Genomic DNA, 15,941 nt, shown 5'->3' on the forward strand with positions numbered 1-15,941 from the left:
GTAGATTTTGTGGATGTGAGAAGGACACCCGCATGGTTTGTTGCCTCCCAGGTGCCAGGGTCTGGGATGTCTCTGACCGGGTGCACGACATCCTGGTACAAGAGGGAAAGCAACCAGATGTCGTGATACATGTTGGCACCAACGACATAGGCAAGAAGAGGGACGAGGTCCTGAAGTGTGAGTTTCGGGAACTAGGCAGAAGGCTGAAGAACAGGACCTCAAGGGTGGCGTTCTCAGGATTGCTGCCAGTGCTACGTGACAGTGATGGTAAGAATTGGAAGAGATGGCAGTTGAATGCGTGGCTGAGGAGTTGGTGCAGGGGGCAGGGTTTTAGAATTTTGGATCATTGGGATTTCTTCTGGGGAAGGTGGGACCTGTACAGATTGGATGGGTTGCACCTGAACTCGAGGGGGAGCAATATCCTCGCAGGTAGGTTTGCTAGCATGGTTCGGGAGGGTTTAAACTAATTTGCAAGGGGGATGGGACCCAGAGCGATAGAGCAGTGAAAGAAGTGCATGGAGTAAAGCCAGTTCTAACATATAGAGAGGCTTTGAGGAAAGAGAAGCAGAATAAAGGGTGTAAAGGTAGGAAGGTAGAAGGGCTAAAGTGCGTGTACTTCAATGCAAAAAGCATCAGGAACAAAGGTGATGGACTGAGAGCTTGGATACATACATGGAATTATGATGTAGTGGCCATTAGAGACCTGGCTGGCACCAAGGCAGGAATGGATTCTCAATATTCCTGCACTTCAGTGCTTTGAAAGGGATAGAGGGGGGGGGAAGGGGAGGAGGGGTGTCATTGCCGGTCAGGAATACTATTACAGCTACAGAAATGTAGCAGGATCCTCTTTTGAGTCAGTATGGATGGAAGTCAGGAACAGGAAGGGAGCAGTTACACTATTGGGAGTATTCTATTGTCACAGTATGTTGAGAGGCCGACTAGGGAGAATGCCATACTAGATCTAGTATTGGGTAATGAACTGGGTCAGGTCACAGATCTCTCAGCGGGTGAGCATCCGGGGGACAGTGACCACCGCTCACTGGCCTTTAGCATTATCATGGAAAAGGAGAGAATCAGAGAGGATGGGAAAATTTTTAATTGAGGAAGGGCAAATTATGAGGCTATAAGGCTAGAACTTGCGGGTGTGAATTGGGATGATGTTTTTGCAGGGAAATGTACTATGGACATGTGGTTGATGTTTAGAGATCTCTTGCAGGATGTTAGGGATAAATTTGTCCTGGTGAGGAAGATAAAGAATGGTAGGGTGAAGGAACCATGGATGACAAGTGAGGTGGAAAATCTAGTCAGGTGGAAGAAGGCAGCATACATGAGGTTTAAGAAGCAAGGATCAGATGGGTCTATTGAGGAATATAAGGTAGCAAGAAAGGAGCTTACGAAGGGGCTGAGAAGAGCAAGAAGGGGGCATGAGAAAGCCTTGTCGAGTAGGGTGAAGGGAAACCCCAAGGCATTCTTCAATTATGTGAAGAACAAAAGGATGACAGGAGTGAAGATAGGACCAATTAGAGATAAAGGTGAGAAGATGTGCCTGGAGGCTGTGGAAGTCAGCGAGGTCCTCAATGAATACTTCTGTTCGGTATTCACCAATGAGAGGGAACTTGATGACAGTGAGGACAATATGAGTGAGGTTGATGTACTGGAGCATGTTGATATTAAGTGAGAGGAGGTGTTGGAATTATTAAAATACATTAGGACGGATAAGTCCCCAAAACCAGACAGAATATTCCCCAGGCTGCTCCACAAGGCAAAGGAAGAGATTGCCGAGCCTTTGGCTGGGATCTTTATGTCCTCGTTGTCTACGGGAATGGTACCGGAGGATTGGAGGGAGGCGAATGTTGTCCCCTTGTTCAAAAAAGGTAGTAGGGGCAGTCCGGGTAATTATAGATCAGTGAGCCTTACGTCTGTGGTGGGAAAGCTGTTGGAAAAGATTCTTAGAGATAGGATCTGTGGGCATTTAGAGAAACATGGTCTGATCAGGGACAGTCAGCATGGCTTTGTGAAGGGCAGATCGTGTCCAATAAGCCCGATAGAGTTCTTTGAGGAGGTGACCAGGCATATAGATCAGTGTAGTGCAGTGGATGTGATCTATATGGATTTTAGTAAGGCATTTGACAAGGTTCCACATGGTAGGCTTATTCAGAAAGTTAGAAGGCATGGGATCCAGGGAAGTTTGGCCAGGTGGATTCATAATTGGCTTGCCTGCAGAAGGCAGAGGGTCGTGGTGGAGGGAGTACATTCGGATTGGAGGGTTGTGACTAGTGGTGTCCCACAAGGATCAGTTCTGGGACCTCTACTTTTCGTGATTTTTATTAACAACCTGGATGTGGGGGCAGAAGGGTGGGTTGGCAAGTTTGCAGACGACACAAAGGTTGGTGGTGTTGTAGATAGTGTAGAGGATTGTCAAAGATTGCAGGGAGACATTGATAGGTTGCAGAAGTGGGCTGAGAAGTGGCAGATGGAGTTCAACCCAGAGAAGTGTGAGGTGGTACACTTTGGAAGGACAAACTCCAAGGCAGAGTACAAAGTAACTGGCAGGATACTTGGTAGTATGGAGGAGCAGAGGGATCTCGGGGTACATGTCCACAGATCCCTGTAAGTTGCCTCACAGGTAGATAGGGTAGTTAAGAAAGCTTATGGGATGTTAGCTTTCATAAGTTGAAGGATAGAGTTTAAGAGTCGCGAGGTAATGATGCAGCTCTATAAAACTCTGGTTGGGCCACACTTGGAGTACTGTGTCCAGTTCTGGTCGCCTCACTATAGGAAGGATGTGGAAGCATTGGAAAGGGTACAGAGGAGATTTACCAGGATGCTGCCTGGTTTAACGAGTATGGATTATGATCAGAGATTAAGGGAGTTAGGGCTTTACTCTTTGGAGAGAAGGAGGATGAGAGGAGACATGATAGAGGTATACAAGATATTAAGAGGAATACATAGAGTGGATAGCCAGTGCCTCTTCCCCAGGGCACCACTGCTCAATACAAGGGGACATGGCTTTAAGGTAAGGGGTGGGAAGTTCAAGGGGAATATTAGAGGAAGGTTTTTTACTCAGAGAGTGGTTGGTGCGTGGAATGCACTGCCTGAGTCAGTGGTGGAGGCAGATACATTAGTGAAATTTAAGAGTCTACTAGACAGGTATATGGAGGAATTTAAGGTGGGGGTTATATGGGAGGCAGGGTTTGAGGGTTGGCACAACAATGTGGGCCAAAGGGCCTGTACTGTGCTGTACTATTCTATATTCTATGTTCTATAATTCATCTTTTCCCTTCCTATGACTTTCTTCAGTTGCCTTTTGTTGGATTTCAAAAGCTTCCCAATCAGCTAACTTCCCGCAACACACATCAAAGTTGCTGCTGAACGCAGCGGGCCAGGCAGCATCTCTAGGAAGAGGTACAGTCGACGTTTCAGGCCGAGACCCTTCGTCAGGACTAACTGAAGGAAGAGTTAGTAAGAGATTTGAAAGTGGGTGGGGGGGAGATCCAAAATGATAGGAGAAGACAGGAGGGGGAGGGATGGAGCCAAGAGCTGGACAGGTGATAGGCAAAAGGGATATGAGAGGATCATGGGATAGGAAGCCCAGGGAGAAGGAAAAGGGGGAGGGGAGGAAAAACCCAGAGGATGGGCAAGGGGTATAGTCAGAGGGACAGAGGGAGAAAAAGGAGAGTGAGAGAAAGAATGTGTGTATATAAACAACGGATGGGGTATGAGGGGGAGGTGGGGCATTAGCGGAAGTTAGAGAAGTCAATGTTCATGCCATCAGGTTGGAGACTACCCACTCACTATTGCTACCTTATATGCCCTTTCATTGATTTTATGTAGTCCTTAAGTTCCTTCGTCAGCCACAGTTACCTACCCTGCCATTTGAGAACTGCTTTCTCTGTGGGTCATATCTATCCTGCACCTTGTGAATTCTTCCCAGAAACTTCAGCCATCTTTGCTTTGCTGTCATCTCTGCCAGTATCCTCCTCCAATCCACCTGGGCAAGCTCCTCTCTCTTGCCTCTGTAATTCGCTTTAATCCATTGTGATACTGTTTCTGAATGGGTGTATAAAATGATGAGAGGTATTGATCGTGTGGAAAGCCAGAGGCTTTTTCCCCAGGGCAGAAATGGCTAACATAAGGGGGCACAGTTTTAAGGTACTTGGAAGTAGGTACAGAGGAGATGTCAAGGGTAAGTTTTTCACACAGAGAGAGGTGGGTGTGTGGAATGCACTGCCGGTGGTGGTGGTGGAGGCAGATAGGGTCTTTTAAGAGACTCTTAGATAGGTACAAAGATTTAAAAAATTTGAGGTCTATACGATAGGGTAATTCTAGGCAGTTTCTAGATTACATTATATGGTCATCACAACATTGTGAGCTGAAGGGTCTGTAATGTGCTGTAGATTTCTATGTTCTACACAACATGCGTCTCCCTCTCAAATTACAGTATGAATGCAATCATATAATGATCACTGTCTCCTGAGGGTTCCTTTACATTAAGTTCCCTAATTAGATCTGGGTTCTTACACAACGCCCAGTCTAAGATAACCTTTCCCCGAGTCGGCTTAAGTAAAAGCTGCTTTAAAAAGCCCTCTCGCAGGCATTCAACAAATTCCTCACGTCTCCTCTTTCAAATGATGTATTGCATTCTGAAAATTATCCCCTGCATCGGTTCAGTTGTAACCTGTCACTATCTCCTTCTAGAAGCTGTGTCCTTCAGGACCCAGCTAACTTGGTCATCTAGCATGCTGTTGAGTGCTCTTGCTGATGTCCACCGGGAAGTCCCAGTCTGTCTCCTTACTATTCCCAATACTTCTTCCAAGTGGTGTTCAACAAAAGGTACATAAAAAATAGAAGAACACTATTCTGCTTTTTATGTCTGCCCTGTCATTCAGTGTCATGGCTGATCTCTCTCACTGGCATTTTCCCACACTAACTCTATATCCTTTGATTCCCTTAATACCAAACTAAAATCTATTGATCTGTGCCTTGAATCTACTCAGCGACTGAGCTTCCATCAATCACTGGGGAGAGAAATCCAAAGATTCATCGACTTGTGAGTGAAGAATTCTTTTCCCCATCTCTGCCCTGATTGGTGAACCTGCTCTTTTGAGATTGTGACCACTGTTCTAAACATCCCAGCCAGAGGAACCATTTTACTTACATCTCAGGCAGCATTAAAGAAGGAGAATAATAGTAGACGTTTCGGGCCCAGACCCTTCACCGGTCTTGATGAAGGGTCTCAGCCCAAAATGCCGACTGTTTATTTCTCTCTGTAGGTGCTGTTTGATTTACTGAGTTCCTCCAGCATTTTGTGTGTGTTGCTCAAGATACTTAAAAACAGCAGAACCTCTTGTATTTATATTTAACCTACATTTACCCTTAAGAAACTAAGCCACAAAATTCTGAAATATCCTAGCAGGTCAGGCAGGAACTGTGGAAGGAGGGACAATTAACATTTGGAGTCCAGGACCTATCATCTGAACTGATTACAAAGGGTCCCTGATCACAGATCAATTGTTTTCCCTTCCATAGGTATTGCCTGACCTGCTCAGTGATTCCAGCATTTTCTGCTTTTGCATCTTATCTCCAGTATTTGCAAAAGCCCCAGAAGAACTTTGTTTGTTTTAATATCACCTGTGATTCTCTGGAGAACATAGGTTCAGACTACTCAGTCTTGCCTCAAAGAACAATCATGAGATCACAGCCTGTGTTCCATTCCTTTTCTTGCAAGTATACCTTTTCTCAGGTGGTGGGACCTGTGCACAATATATTCCAGTGGCGTCTCCATGGTGCCCCATATCATTGTTGTAAGATAACTTTTCTCTTGTATGCTGCATGTCAACTTTCAGTTACTCACACACAAGAACACTCAGAACCCTCTGAATACCAACACCTTCAGTCCTTCACCTTAAAACACACCCCACTTTGCACCTTTTTCTATCAAAGTGTGTGACCTTACATTTCCCCATATTATATCTCATCTGCCATTTACTTAGCCTTTTTTAAGATCCTCTGAATTGTTTCTGCAAACCCTTTGAGCACCAAGTCATCAGCTGCAGGAGGACAGTAGGGCTAATCGGCAGGAGGCTTCCTTGCAGGCGTGTGATCAGATGTGATGCTAAGGATTCCCAGTGCACCACCATTGCAAGTGCATACTGATGTATCAGGACCTCCTTCAGGATGGGACATAACCAGGTGTGGTGATGGAGAACTCCGAAATGATGACTGAAAGGGATGACTGAGTAACTACAGCAGATTGATGATTGACTTAGCAATAGGGAGCAATAGGGAGCCAATTTACACAGCATTCTCAAAATGTCTTGAGGGGAACCTTCCAATGTAGATTGGTCTTTTGCTACATCTGAATCTGGTGCATTGTTTCATTCTTAATATGTTTAAATATACTGATTTGATACAACTGAGTGGCTTGCTAGGGCATTTCAGAGGGTAGTTAACTTTTATGTCTGGAGTCACATTTCGGTTGGCTAAGGATGGCAAATTATATTCTTTCAAAGATATTACTGAACCAGACATTTTTTTTATGGAAACCGACTGCTTTCAGTACTTGAATAGCTTTCTAAAAAAAATCCAGGTTAATTAATTAACTGGAGATAAATTCTCCAGATAAAACAGATGGATTTGAACTTATGTCTCTGGATTGTTAGCTCAGGCCTCCAGATTATTATTCCAATAATTTAACCACCGCATTGCAATTCCCAGGACTGCAAACATCAGCAGCAGTATCTCGTCAATTTACAGTTATACAAGTTATATACTGAAGACAAAGAAAGAGGAAACAAACACATTATATCCAAGTTGGGTGCTATCTACGTGTTAGGATATGAGGATGTAAGAATAGAGATAGTAAGGATGAATGTGGCAAGAGTATAATAGTTATTTAATAGGTGAGGTTAATTAATCCTGGCAAGAAGAATGCAAAAGCAACCTATTTTTTAAGAGCTGAGGTACTTGTAATTATTGGGGCCTTAACATGCTGAATCATGAAAAAGAGAAAGTACACATGCAGGCACAGGAAGCAATTAGGAAGCAAATGTCATTTCTAGACTTCATTTTAGAATATAAGGTATAAAAAGAAAGCCTGAACTCATATAAGGCATTGGCAAGTGAACACCTGTACTCTGTGCGGTTCCAGTCTTCTTACTTAATGAAGGCAACATATGTTTTAGAGACAGTTCGACGAAGGTTCATTATTCAGATTTATGGAATGGTGGGGGCTGGTTGTCATAAATTGAATCATAAAAGCCTTAAGGTGCATGACAGGGTAGCTGCTGGAAGCATGTTTTCTTTGGCTGAAGCATCCAGAGGTAGGGGACATAGAATTAAGTGTGCATACATTTATTACTGAGACAAAGAAATTTCTTTATACAGAGGATTGTAAATCTTTGAAATTCTCTTTTTTTTAAAGAGACTGGGAAGGTTCAGTTGTAGAATATATTCAGAGCCTGTAGTTGAGAATGGGATGGAAAATTGGGGTATTATTGAAATTCAGCCAAAATCTAGAACTGTACATCCCAACTTGCACTGTTCACTTCTGCTTACTGACCCGCATTGGTACCACTTAAGTAAAGTTTTCATTTTTAAACTCTACCAGGATTCCCCCTGCCTTTCCTCTTTACTTTTTTCTCAAAGTATGTTTACTTTTAATTAAACATGGAACAGCACAGGCCCTTCAGCCCACGATGTTATGCCAACCTTTTAACCTACTCCAAGGTCAATCTAACTCTTCCCTCCTATATAACCCTCTATTTTCATCCATGGGCCTGTCTAAGAGGTTTTTTTAAACACCCCGAATGTATTTACCTCTACCGCTACCCCGGCAGCACATTCCTTGCACCCACCACACTCTGTGTAAAAACCTGCCTCTGAACTTTTCTCCAATCACCTTAAAATTATGCCCTCTCATATCACCCATTTCTATCCTGAGAAAAAAATCTCTAGCTGTCCACTCTACGTCTCTTATCATCTCGTACACCTCTATCAAGTTACCTCTCATCCTCCTTCACTCCAAAGAGAAAAGCCCCTGTGTATTCACACTTTCCTCATAAGACATGTTTTCTAATCCAGATCAGATCCTGATAAATCTCCTCTGCAACCTCTCTAGAACGTCCACATTCTTCCTTTCATGAGGCGACTAGGATTGGACGCAATACTCCAGTGTGGAATTGGGGTTTTATAATGCTGTAACATTCCCGAGTGGCTCTTGAACTCACTCCCTCGACTAATGAAGGCCCACACACCATACACCTTTTTAAGCACCTTTTCAACTTGTGCTGCAACTTTGATGGGTCTTTGGAACATGGACACCAAAGTTCTTATGCTTCCCCCCACTGTTACGAGTTCTCTGTAACCTTTTCCAGCCCACGCCTCTCTAATGTAACTCAACTTTTCTAATTCTGCTCAGTCCACTATTTAAACACTACCATTAGCTTTAGCTGTATAGGCAGGTGCCAAACTCTGAAATTTCCGTCCTAAACTTAATAGGTTAATTAATCACGAGTGTACTTGGGTGGTCTACGCCCAATGGGCCAGAAGGCTGTATCTCCAAACATATCAATAAATAAATAAATAAACCTTACCACTTTCCTGCAACTCCTTACTTATTTAAGGCAGCTTAAAATCTCGCTTAGTTATATCCACCTTCCAGTCCAATCAGATTCCATCATCTATACCCCCTTGTAGCTTCCCCTTATCATCTCCCTTCTTCTATTGCCATTTCCACTCTTCCCTCCTCCATCCACCTATCAACACCGATTGCTTGCCAGTTCTTGACCCAACCCTCAAAAATTCTAAGTATATTTATTATCAAAGTATGTATACAGAATACAATTCTGAGATTCATCCCAACAACCTCTTCATACTTGCTATCTGCACGCTACAGTATAGTTCAGTCCAGACGAAGGGTCTCAACCTGAAACGTCAATATCCACTTCCCTTCACAGATACTGCCTGGCTCACTGAGTTCCTGCAGATTCTTATTTGTTGCTCCAGATACCCGAACACCTCCACATATCCTTGGTGTCAATTCTGGTAACGCTGGCATGAGAAAGATAGTGCAGAGCTACACGTGTTGCCACCTCAGAACTCCAGCAACCCCCTGGAGTTTGCACATTCTCCCTGTGGCCACATGGGTCTGCTCAGAGTGGTCCGATTTCCTTCTACATCCCTAAAACTTGGGCAACGTTAACTGGCCACTGCAAATTGCCCTTTATGTGTAGATGAGCACGGGTTCTGTGGAGAACTGATGGAAATGCAGGAAGAGTAAAATGTAACATGAGCGTAAATGGGTGCGCAAACTCAATGGGCCAAGCGTCCTTCTGCCCTCTAGCAATACAAGAGGGAGTTGCTGAAACTTTGCATTCCTCCACATACACAGCAGCTGAAACAAACAAGACATAGACATACAATTGTAGAATAAATTTTCATGTGCATAGACTTGGTTTCATTGTAGATAGAGTAATCAAATCAAACTCTGAGCTAGATACTGGGCTAGAATAATTCTCTAGATATTTAAGATCAGACACGGAGTTAAAATATCAAGTCAATGACCTTTTGTGAAGTAAAATGCCACTGACCTGAAACAGTCCTCCAGATATTATTTTGCTTACTGATCATTTCTAATTCAAACTTTCAGGATCACAGTATTTTGCTTTATTAAGGGTCGGATCAGTCTCCATGTACACAAAGATTAAAGTTACTCTTGATGTACACAGAGATCAAATCAGTCCTTACATACAAGTGATAGAAAATGTTTAGGCTGAGATAAAGACAGTCTTGATAGAATAGTGATCAAATGAATCCAATATACGCAGGGATGCAAGGAATCTTAATATACATAGGCAGAGAATAAATTCTTATACCTACAGTGTTGGAAAGCCTCCATATACACAGAGCTAGCATCTTTTCTGATGTAATATATACAGAGAAAAAAAATCTATCAACCAACACGCAATGGGATCACTCAAAATATACAGATATGGTATCAGTCGCAATATACTTACAGATTGATTTAATCTCAGTGTACATGGGGAGAGGATTAGTGGTGATATACCTACACTAGGATCTATTTTAATAAATATATATGGCAACAGACTCAAATTCAAATATACACGATCAGTGTCACTGCACACCATAATTAGGTAATTGCTGTGATCTACACAGAGATGGAGACAATCCCTATGTGTACAGGATTAAAACACACTCAATGTACAGAGCAATCAATCTAGTTCTGGTTTATGTTGGGTTAAAAAACAGAATTCATGTAGTCTGCCTTTTTAATTCCTGTCAGAACTCTGATCTGTGGTCAATTACCCATCCCTCTCGTTGTCTGAAGCACAACCAGAGAGCTCACAACCTCGCTGTCATATTTGATCACGTTAAGTTTTGGAATACATATACATGCCATTACCACAACTGTTTATTTCCATCCCTGTCACTAGTTGGTTCCACATCAGTCTCAGATTCATTCTCCAGAAATGTCAATTCCAAAATGCACATTGCTCATTCTACCCTGTGTAAACATCGAAAACTCTGTTGCCCATGGTTTTTTTGCAGTCGTCTTTTCCACATTAAAAACAGTTAATGTAATTGATTCCCAGTTAAGCTTATAAACTTCTAATCCACCCCTGCAAACCCCTCTTTCACCTCCCATATTCCAAGATTTCAGCATGCCTCAGATTCTGGCCCATTGCTCATCCCCAAATGTAACCATAACATCAGAACACTTGCTGAATCTCGAATCTCTAATGCTTCCCCCCTACACCTGAATCTCTTCCTACATTTCCTACTTTATATAGCTCCTTACAATCTGGCTTATTGATCACTGTTGTTTTGGTAATTTGTTCTGATGCTATGTCAATGTCAAGTTTGGTTAATCATGCTCCTGTAGGGGATTTTGAAGCATTTCGTATGCCACAGTTGCTATCTAAAAACGAGGATATTCTGTTGATTAAGTTCTATAGTATAATGTTATTGATTGCATTCAAAACAACAATCGATAGATAGCAAAGAAATTAAAGGGTGTGCAGCCAGAACAGGAGAATGGTACTGAGAGAGAAGGGAAGCTTGTTTGGGGCTTGGTGTCCCTGGTGCTACTTGTATGATTTGGTTTTTGCATGAGGATAGGAGTTTGGGGTATGATGTTCTTGTTGCCGTCTGCACAATTTTTTTTGCTCATGGGGTGGAGGTTGATGTACTTGTTGCCATTTGCACAATTTGTTTTTTTTCACGTGTGGGAGGGAGCGTTGATGTTGCTCTTTGAATGGCATCCATGATTTTCTTTGTTTCGTGGCTGGCTGGGGAAGACAAATCTCAGAGTTGTATACTCCATGCATACTTTGATAATAAATGTACCTTGAACTATATTTGGTCCATTTCCACTCATTTTCTTTAACATAAACCCAAACAACAATGACAATACAAGATATACAGAGAGAATCAACCAATATACATAAAGAATGGCCAATGTCTGTATACATAGGGATGGAACTAGTCTTGATATACAAGGGGTCAAATCACCCTCAGTCAAGGCAGCAATACAGCACCTTCAAATATGCACATGGAGCACTGACCATGTGCACAAACGTAAAATTACCCTGACTTTACACCATCATGCAATTTGCTTCTATTGTCACAAGAATAGATGCAGTATTAGAACCTGCCATCATACAGACATGCATAGAGTCAGCCTTAACATAGACAATGTCTTGAGACTTAGAGGCTCCTTACATGAAAAATTAGAATCAGCTTTCATGTGAGCAAGGACAGACTAGCCCAGAAATAGAGTATCAAATTGACATGCATGGTGTTAGACTCAGCCTAGATGTACAAAGTTTGGAATCAACAACGCACACACAAGGTTAAAATCAGGTGCATATACCCATTTCTAAATTCAGGCATCATATCAACAGGGTTAGAATGAACACCCATGTGCAGCATTAGAATCAGCATTGATAAATGCAGTGCTAGAATGAACCTCAACATGCACAGAAATAGAAATAATCTCCATATACACATGTAAAATAAACCTCTATATACAAAAGATTGTAATCAGTTATTAGATACACAGGTTTAAGACTAACTTTCATGGAAACAGGGTGAGAATCAACACCCAGAATCTGTACCGTAGAATCAGATTTCATATACTGTATACAATGTTACAACGAGCCTCAGTATTTACATGGTGAAAATTGGTCTCCATACACAAGGGTTTAAAATTATTCATCTCCATGGATAGAATCATCTTAATATGCATAGCATTTGACTTATCCACCGTATACAGAATCAACCGCTTTTGCACAGTATTAGAATAATCAATCATATACACAGTAAGAATCAGCAGTCACATTCACAGGATTAGAATCAGCCTCCATATATGCAGCCTTCACATCTTCCTTGCATACACACGGTTAGAATCTGATGGAAGGTTAGTAGTAACCTTAATGTTAACTCTGTTCCTCATTCCATGCACGCTGCCTGACCTGCTAAGTGCTTGCAGCAGTTTTTACTTTTATTTCAGTCTTTCAGCATCTGCAAGCTATTTCATTTTGATTTTTTTACATTTCTATTTACAGGTTAGAATCCCCAGGCAGACAGTCAGACACACACACACACACAGAATCCACCAAATATACAGTAAAAATTATATACTATAAATGCAGGGTTAGTAACAGGTTCTACGTGTAGTAGGTGGAATCAAGGCCATATGCTCACAGCTTGAAGCAACCCGATACTCACAGGGCTACAATTCTCCCCTTACGTGGCTATACTTGATATTAGCATTATCCCTCCCCTATTTATACAGGGTTAGAATCATCTCCATATAACTAGGGTTAGAATTATTCCCCCCAGATATCCACTGTTAGAATTATCTACATTTGCACAGGGTTAAATCCATCCACCCTATGCACATGGTTAGAATCATTCCCCATGTACACAGGGTAAACTCAACCCCATAAAGACAGGGTTAGAATCATCCCCCATGTACACAGAGTTAGAATTATCCCCATGTACACATGATTAGAATCAGCTTCTATATCCACTGGGTGGTTCAGCAACCATAGTTTAACCCATTCTCCCTCAGAAAGGGGGAGAATTATCCTCCTTACATAGGTGGGATTATAATATAATGGATCATCTACCTTTACAGTTGTAATCAATCTTGTTACAGGAGAGTGAATTCTGCTATTCATGGACACAAATATAACAACTGTCATCCTGTCTCATTGGGAGTTAGAAACTGAAGAGTATAGAGATACAGTCCTGGTTGTAACTGGAAAGCAGATTAGTCAGCATGAATTTATTTACACGCTGAAATGTGAAATACATTATGAGTTTATTGATTTTGATTGATAATCCCTGCTCCTGAACTAGTGCAATATCTGTAATGATTGTGTTAATTCCCTAGTCTTCTGAAGCACGCACAACATCCAACTCAAACAACATACACAAACCACTCTGGCATATGCACACAAGGCCACGTGTAAACACACACGCGTACAAAGGAACATCCCCACGCATGCACAACCATACATCCAGGCATAACTACTTACAGAAATTTATAGTTTTCTCTCTCTTTCACGCGCACACACACACTCAGTCAAATGCACACAGCAATTCCTCGCACACGCGCGCGCGCGCACATACACAAGTGCAAAGCACACCTACACATGCACACTTGCATACTGCTTTGCATACCTACTAAGAAATTTAGTTTCTCTTTCTCACACACGCACACGCGCACAGCCATTCCTCACACACACACACACACGTGCAAACGCGTGAGGACGTGCACACACACACTTGATATTCCCTCAGTGCAACATTTGCAGAGTAATGCTAATGCAACCTGGTTACTTACGGAATTTGGGTCTGATGACGGAGTGAGTGCCAGTGGTCGGTTCCCCCGATTTCGATAGCGTCCAGGATGGCGTGGAGTCGTGCAGGAAGAATTTGCTTGAAGAGGTAGAATAGGGCACTGTCTGCCAGGGAGTGCCATGGGTGGCAGTGGGTGTGAGGCGGTAGGGTGAAGTTCCCGGGGCACTGGAGGTGAGCGGGGCCCTTGGTCTCGGCGTTGGGGTCGAGGGGCTGTGGAGGGCAGTGGTAGAGTGTATTGTACCCTGGGTGGCGAGCCTAGGCGTGATGGACATTGTACCCCGGGTACTGGGGCTAACAGTACTGGTGGGAGGGTTTGCAGCAGCGTACGTGGTGGTGGTCTCTGCATGCTTGGGGACAGAGCTTGGTTTGGAGAGGAAGATGGGATCTTGCCCAACGGGGTTGGATTCCAGTTGATCCGACGGCACATATTCCTTGACCGATCCCACCACAATCCACCTGAGCAGCATCAAGCTGAGTCCGAGCCCAATGAATCCAATGAGAAGAGGGACGACGCACAACCAGGTTTGCTGGCGAGGCCACACAATGCACCCACTGCAGTGTAAAACCCGGGATGGTGGAGAACTCTCCTGTTCCTCTGTCGGATTAGCACCTTCCGAGTCTGCAGAAACAACAGGAAAAACAGGTGGAGCTGAAGAGATACCTCCTTCACTCATCCTGTAGAGAATGCCAAGCTCTCGAGCCCACAGACAGACATCAGGAACACATTGCCCAGGGATCAAAGAGGCCGAAAAAACAGACAGGGCGAGTGCATTGGGTAGAAAAATTCCCCCCTTCTCCCGTCAGCTGCAGGATCTGCCGGTCATGGAGCAATCATCTGGCGGGGAGAACTTGGCGATGCGGGAGAGGTGCTGAGTCAGCTACATCACATCGCTTGCCCGTTTCTCTGCTGGGACTGGCCTGACGCCTTCTCTCCTTGGCTCTCCCTCGCAGACTCTGCGGGGCCACGGTTCACCTTCCAGCGCAGAGCATCTTCGGGAGCCCGGCGTTCCCCGACACTAGCACACACCCAGGCAGACACACACACGCACACACACAAAAACGCAAACACACACACACACACATACACACACACGCACACACACTCACACACACAAACGCACGCACACACGCACACAATCCACTGCTTCTTTTTCACCGGACCCCACAACCATCCGATCGCTGGCCGTCAGAAGCAACAGAGCAGCATAATGCACCTGCTAATCTCGCGTCGGTATCCAACCCTTGCCCAGTACTTAAGGACACAAACCAATCGGCTTGCTGGGAGGGAGGACTGCTTGCTGCAGACAAGGGAACGGCATCGGCGGAGCCGCCTGACATTGCATGTTGAAATCTAGCAGCTTCCTACCACGCCAAACCTCATCGCTGACAGAGAGAAGAGGTAAAAGAGGAGGACCGGCTCAAGAATGTGCGGCTTAGCGTGGAACACAAAATGCAGAAACTGCAGAATGCCTATCGAGTGTCGGGTTGAAGATATTCTTGCGCCCCTCCCATCCCCCTAATGCAAAAATGGAGGTAGAACCTCTCAGCATAAATAAATGATCCTTCCCAAATTCCCCTCGGGATCTCCGGGCCCATTCCTTAAGCTTATGTCTCCTCGGGAGCCAGAAGATGTTAATCTGCTAGCGGGCGTTCTAATTGATTTTTCATAAAGTGATGGCCAATAAAAGACCCAGGCTTTGTTTGTGTGGGGAGAGGGTGCTGCCTTTGCACTCTTGATTAAGAAGCAGAACTCAGTAAGGGGCATGTCCCGGAGCCATGCTGTGCATCCGCAACGAATCTTAGAGTCAAGGACAAGGAGAAAAGGGAAGGTATGTCGAGGGAGCTTCCAGCAGTGCTGCTCGCGTTAACCAGAACAGTGCCGGGCTGACTGCTCACCTCGTCCAGTGCCTTCCCCTGTCACTCGGTTTCCAACAGCCCTTCGTTCATTTAACCTTTATTCCGAGACAGGTGATACACATAATCAACCACTTCAGGCTCTGCCTTCGGGAAGGACTAATGCAGTCATACCTGGGATGAGTTGCAAGCTGGAA

The 15,941-nt window shown here is 43.9% G+C and overlaps 1 protein-coding gene across 2 annotated transcripts in view; it reads right to left on the reverse strand.

The window, feature by feature from the left end:
* LOC134358433 (pro-neuregulin-3, membrane-bound isoform-like) overlaps positions 1-15,122 on the reverse strand; it is a 529,163-nt gene extending 514,041 nt beyond the window's left edge. For both annotated transcript variants that reach the window (XM_063070657.1, XM_063070656.1), the window contains exon 1: positions 13,874-15,122. In XM_063070657.1, coding sequence (XP_062926727.1) covers positions 13,874-14,564 — 691 coding nt within the window. In that variant the 5' untranslated portion in view covers positions 14,565-15,122. The remainder of the gene's footprint in view (positions 1-13,873) is intronic.
* Positions 15,123-15,941: the final 819 nt, after the last annotated feature.

This window comes from Mobula hypostoma, chromosome 18 (assembly GCF_963921235.1).
Source record: "Mobula hypostoma chromosome 18, sMobHyp1.1, whole genome shotgun sequence".
In the NCBI taxonomy this organism is placed as follows: domain Eukaryota; kingdom Metazoa; phylum Chordata; class Chondrichthyes; order Myliobatiformes; family Myliobatidae; genus Mobula; species Mobula hypostoma.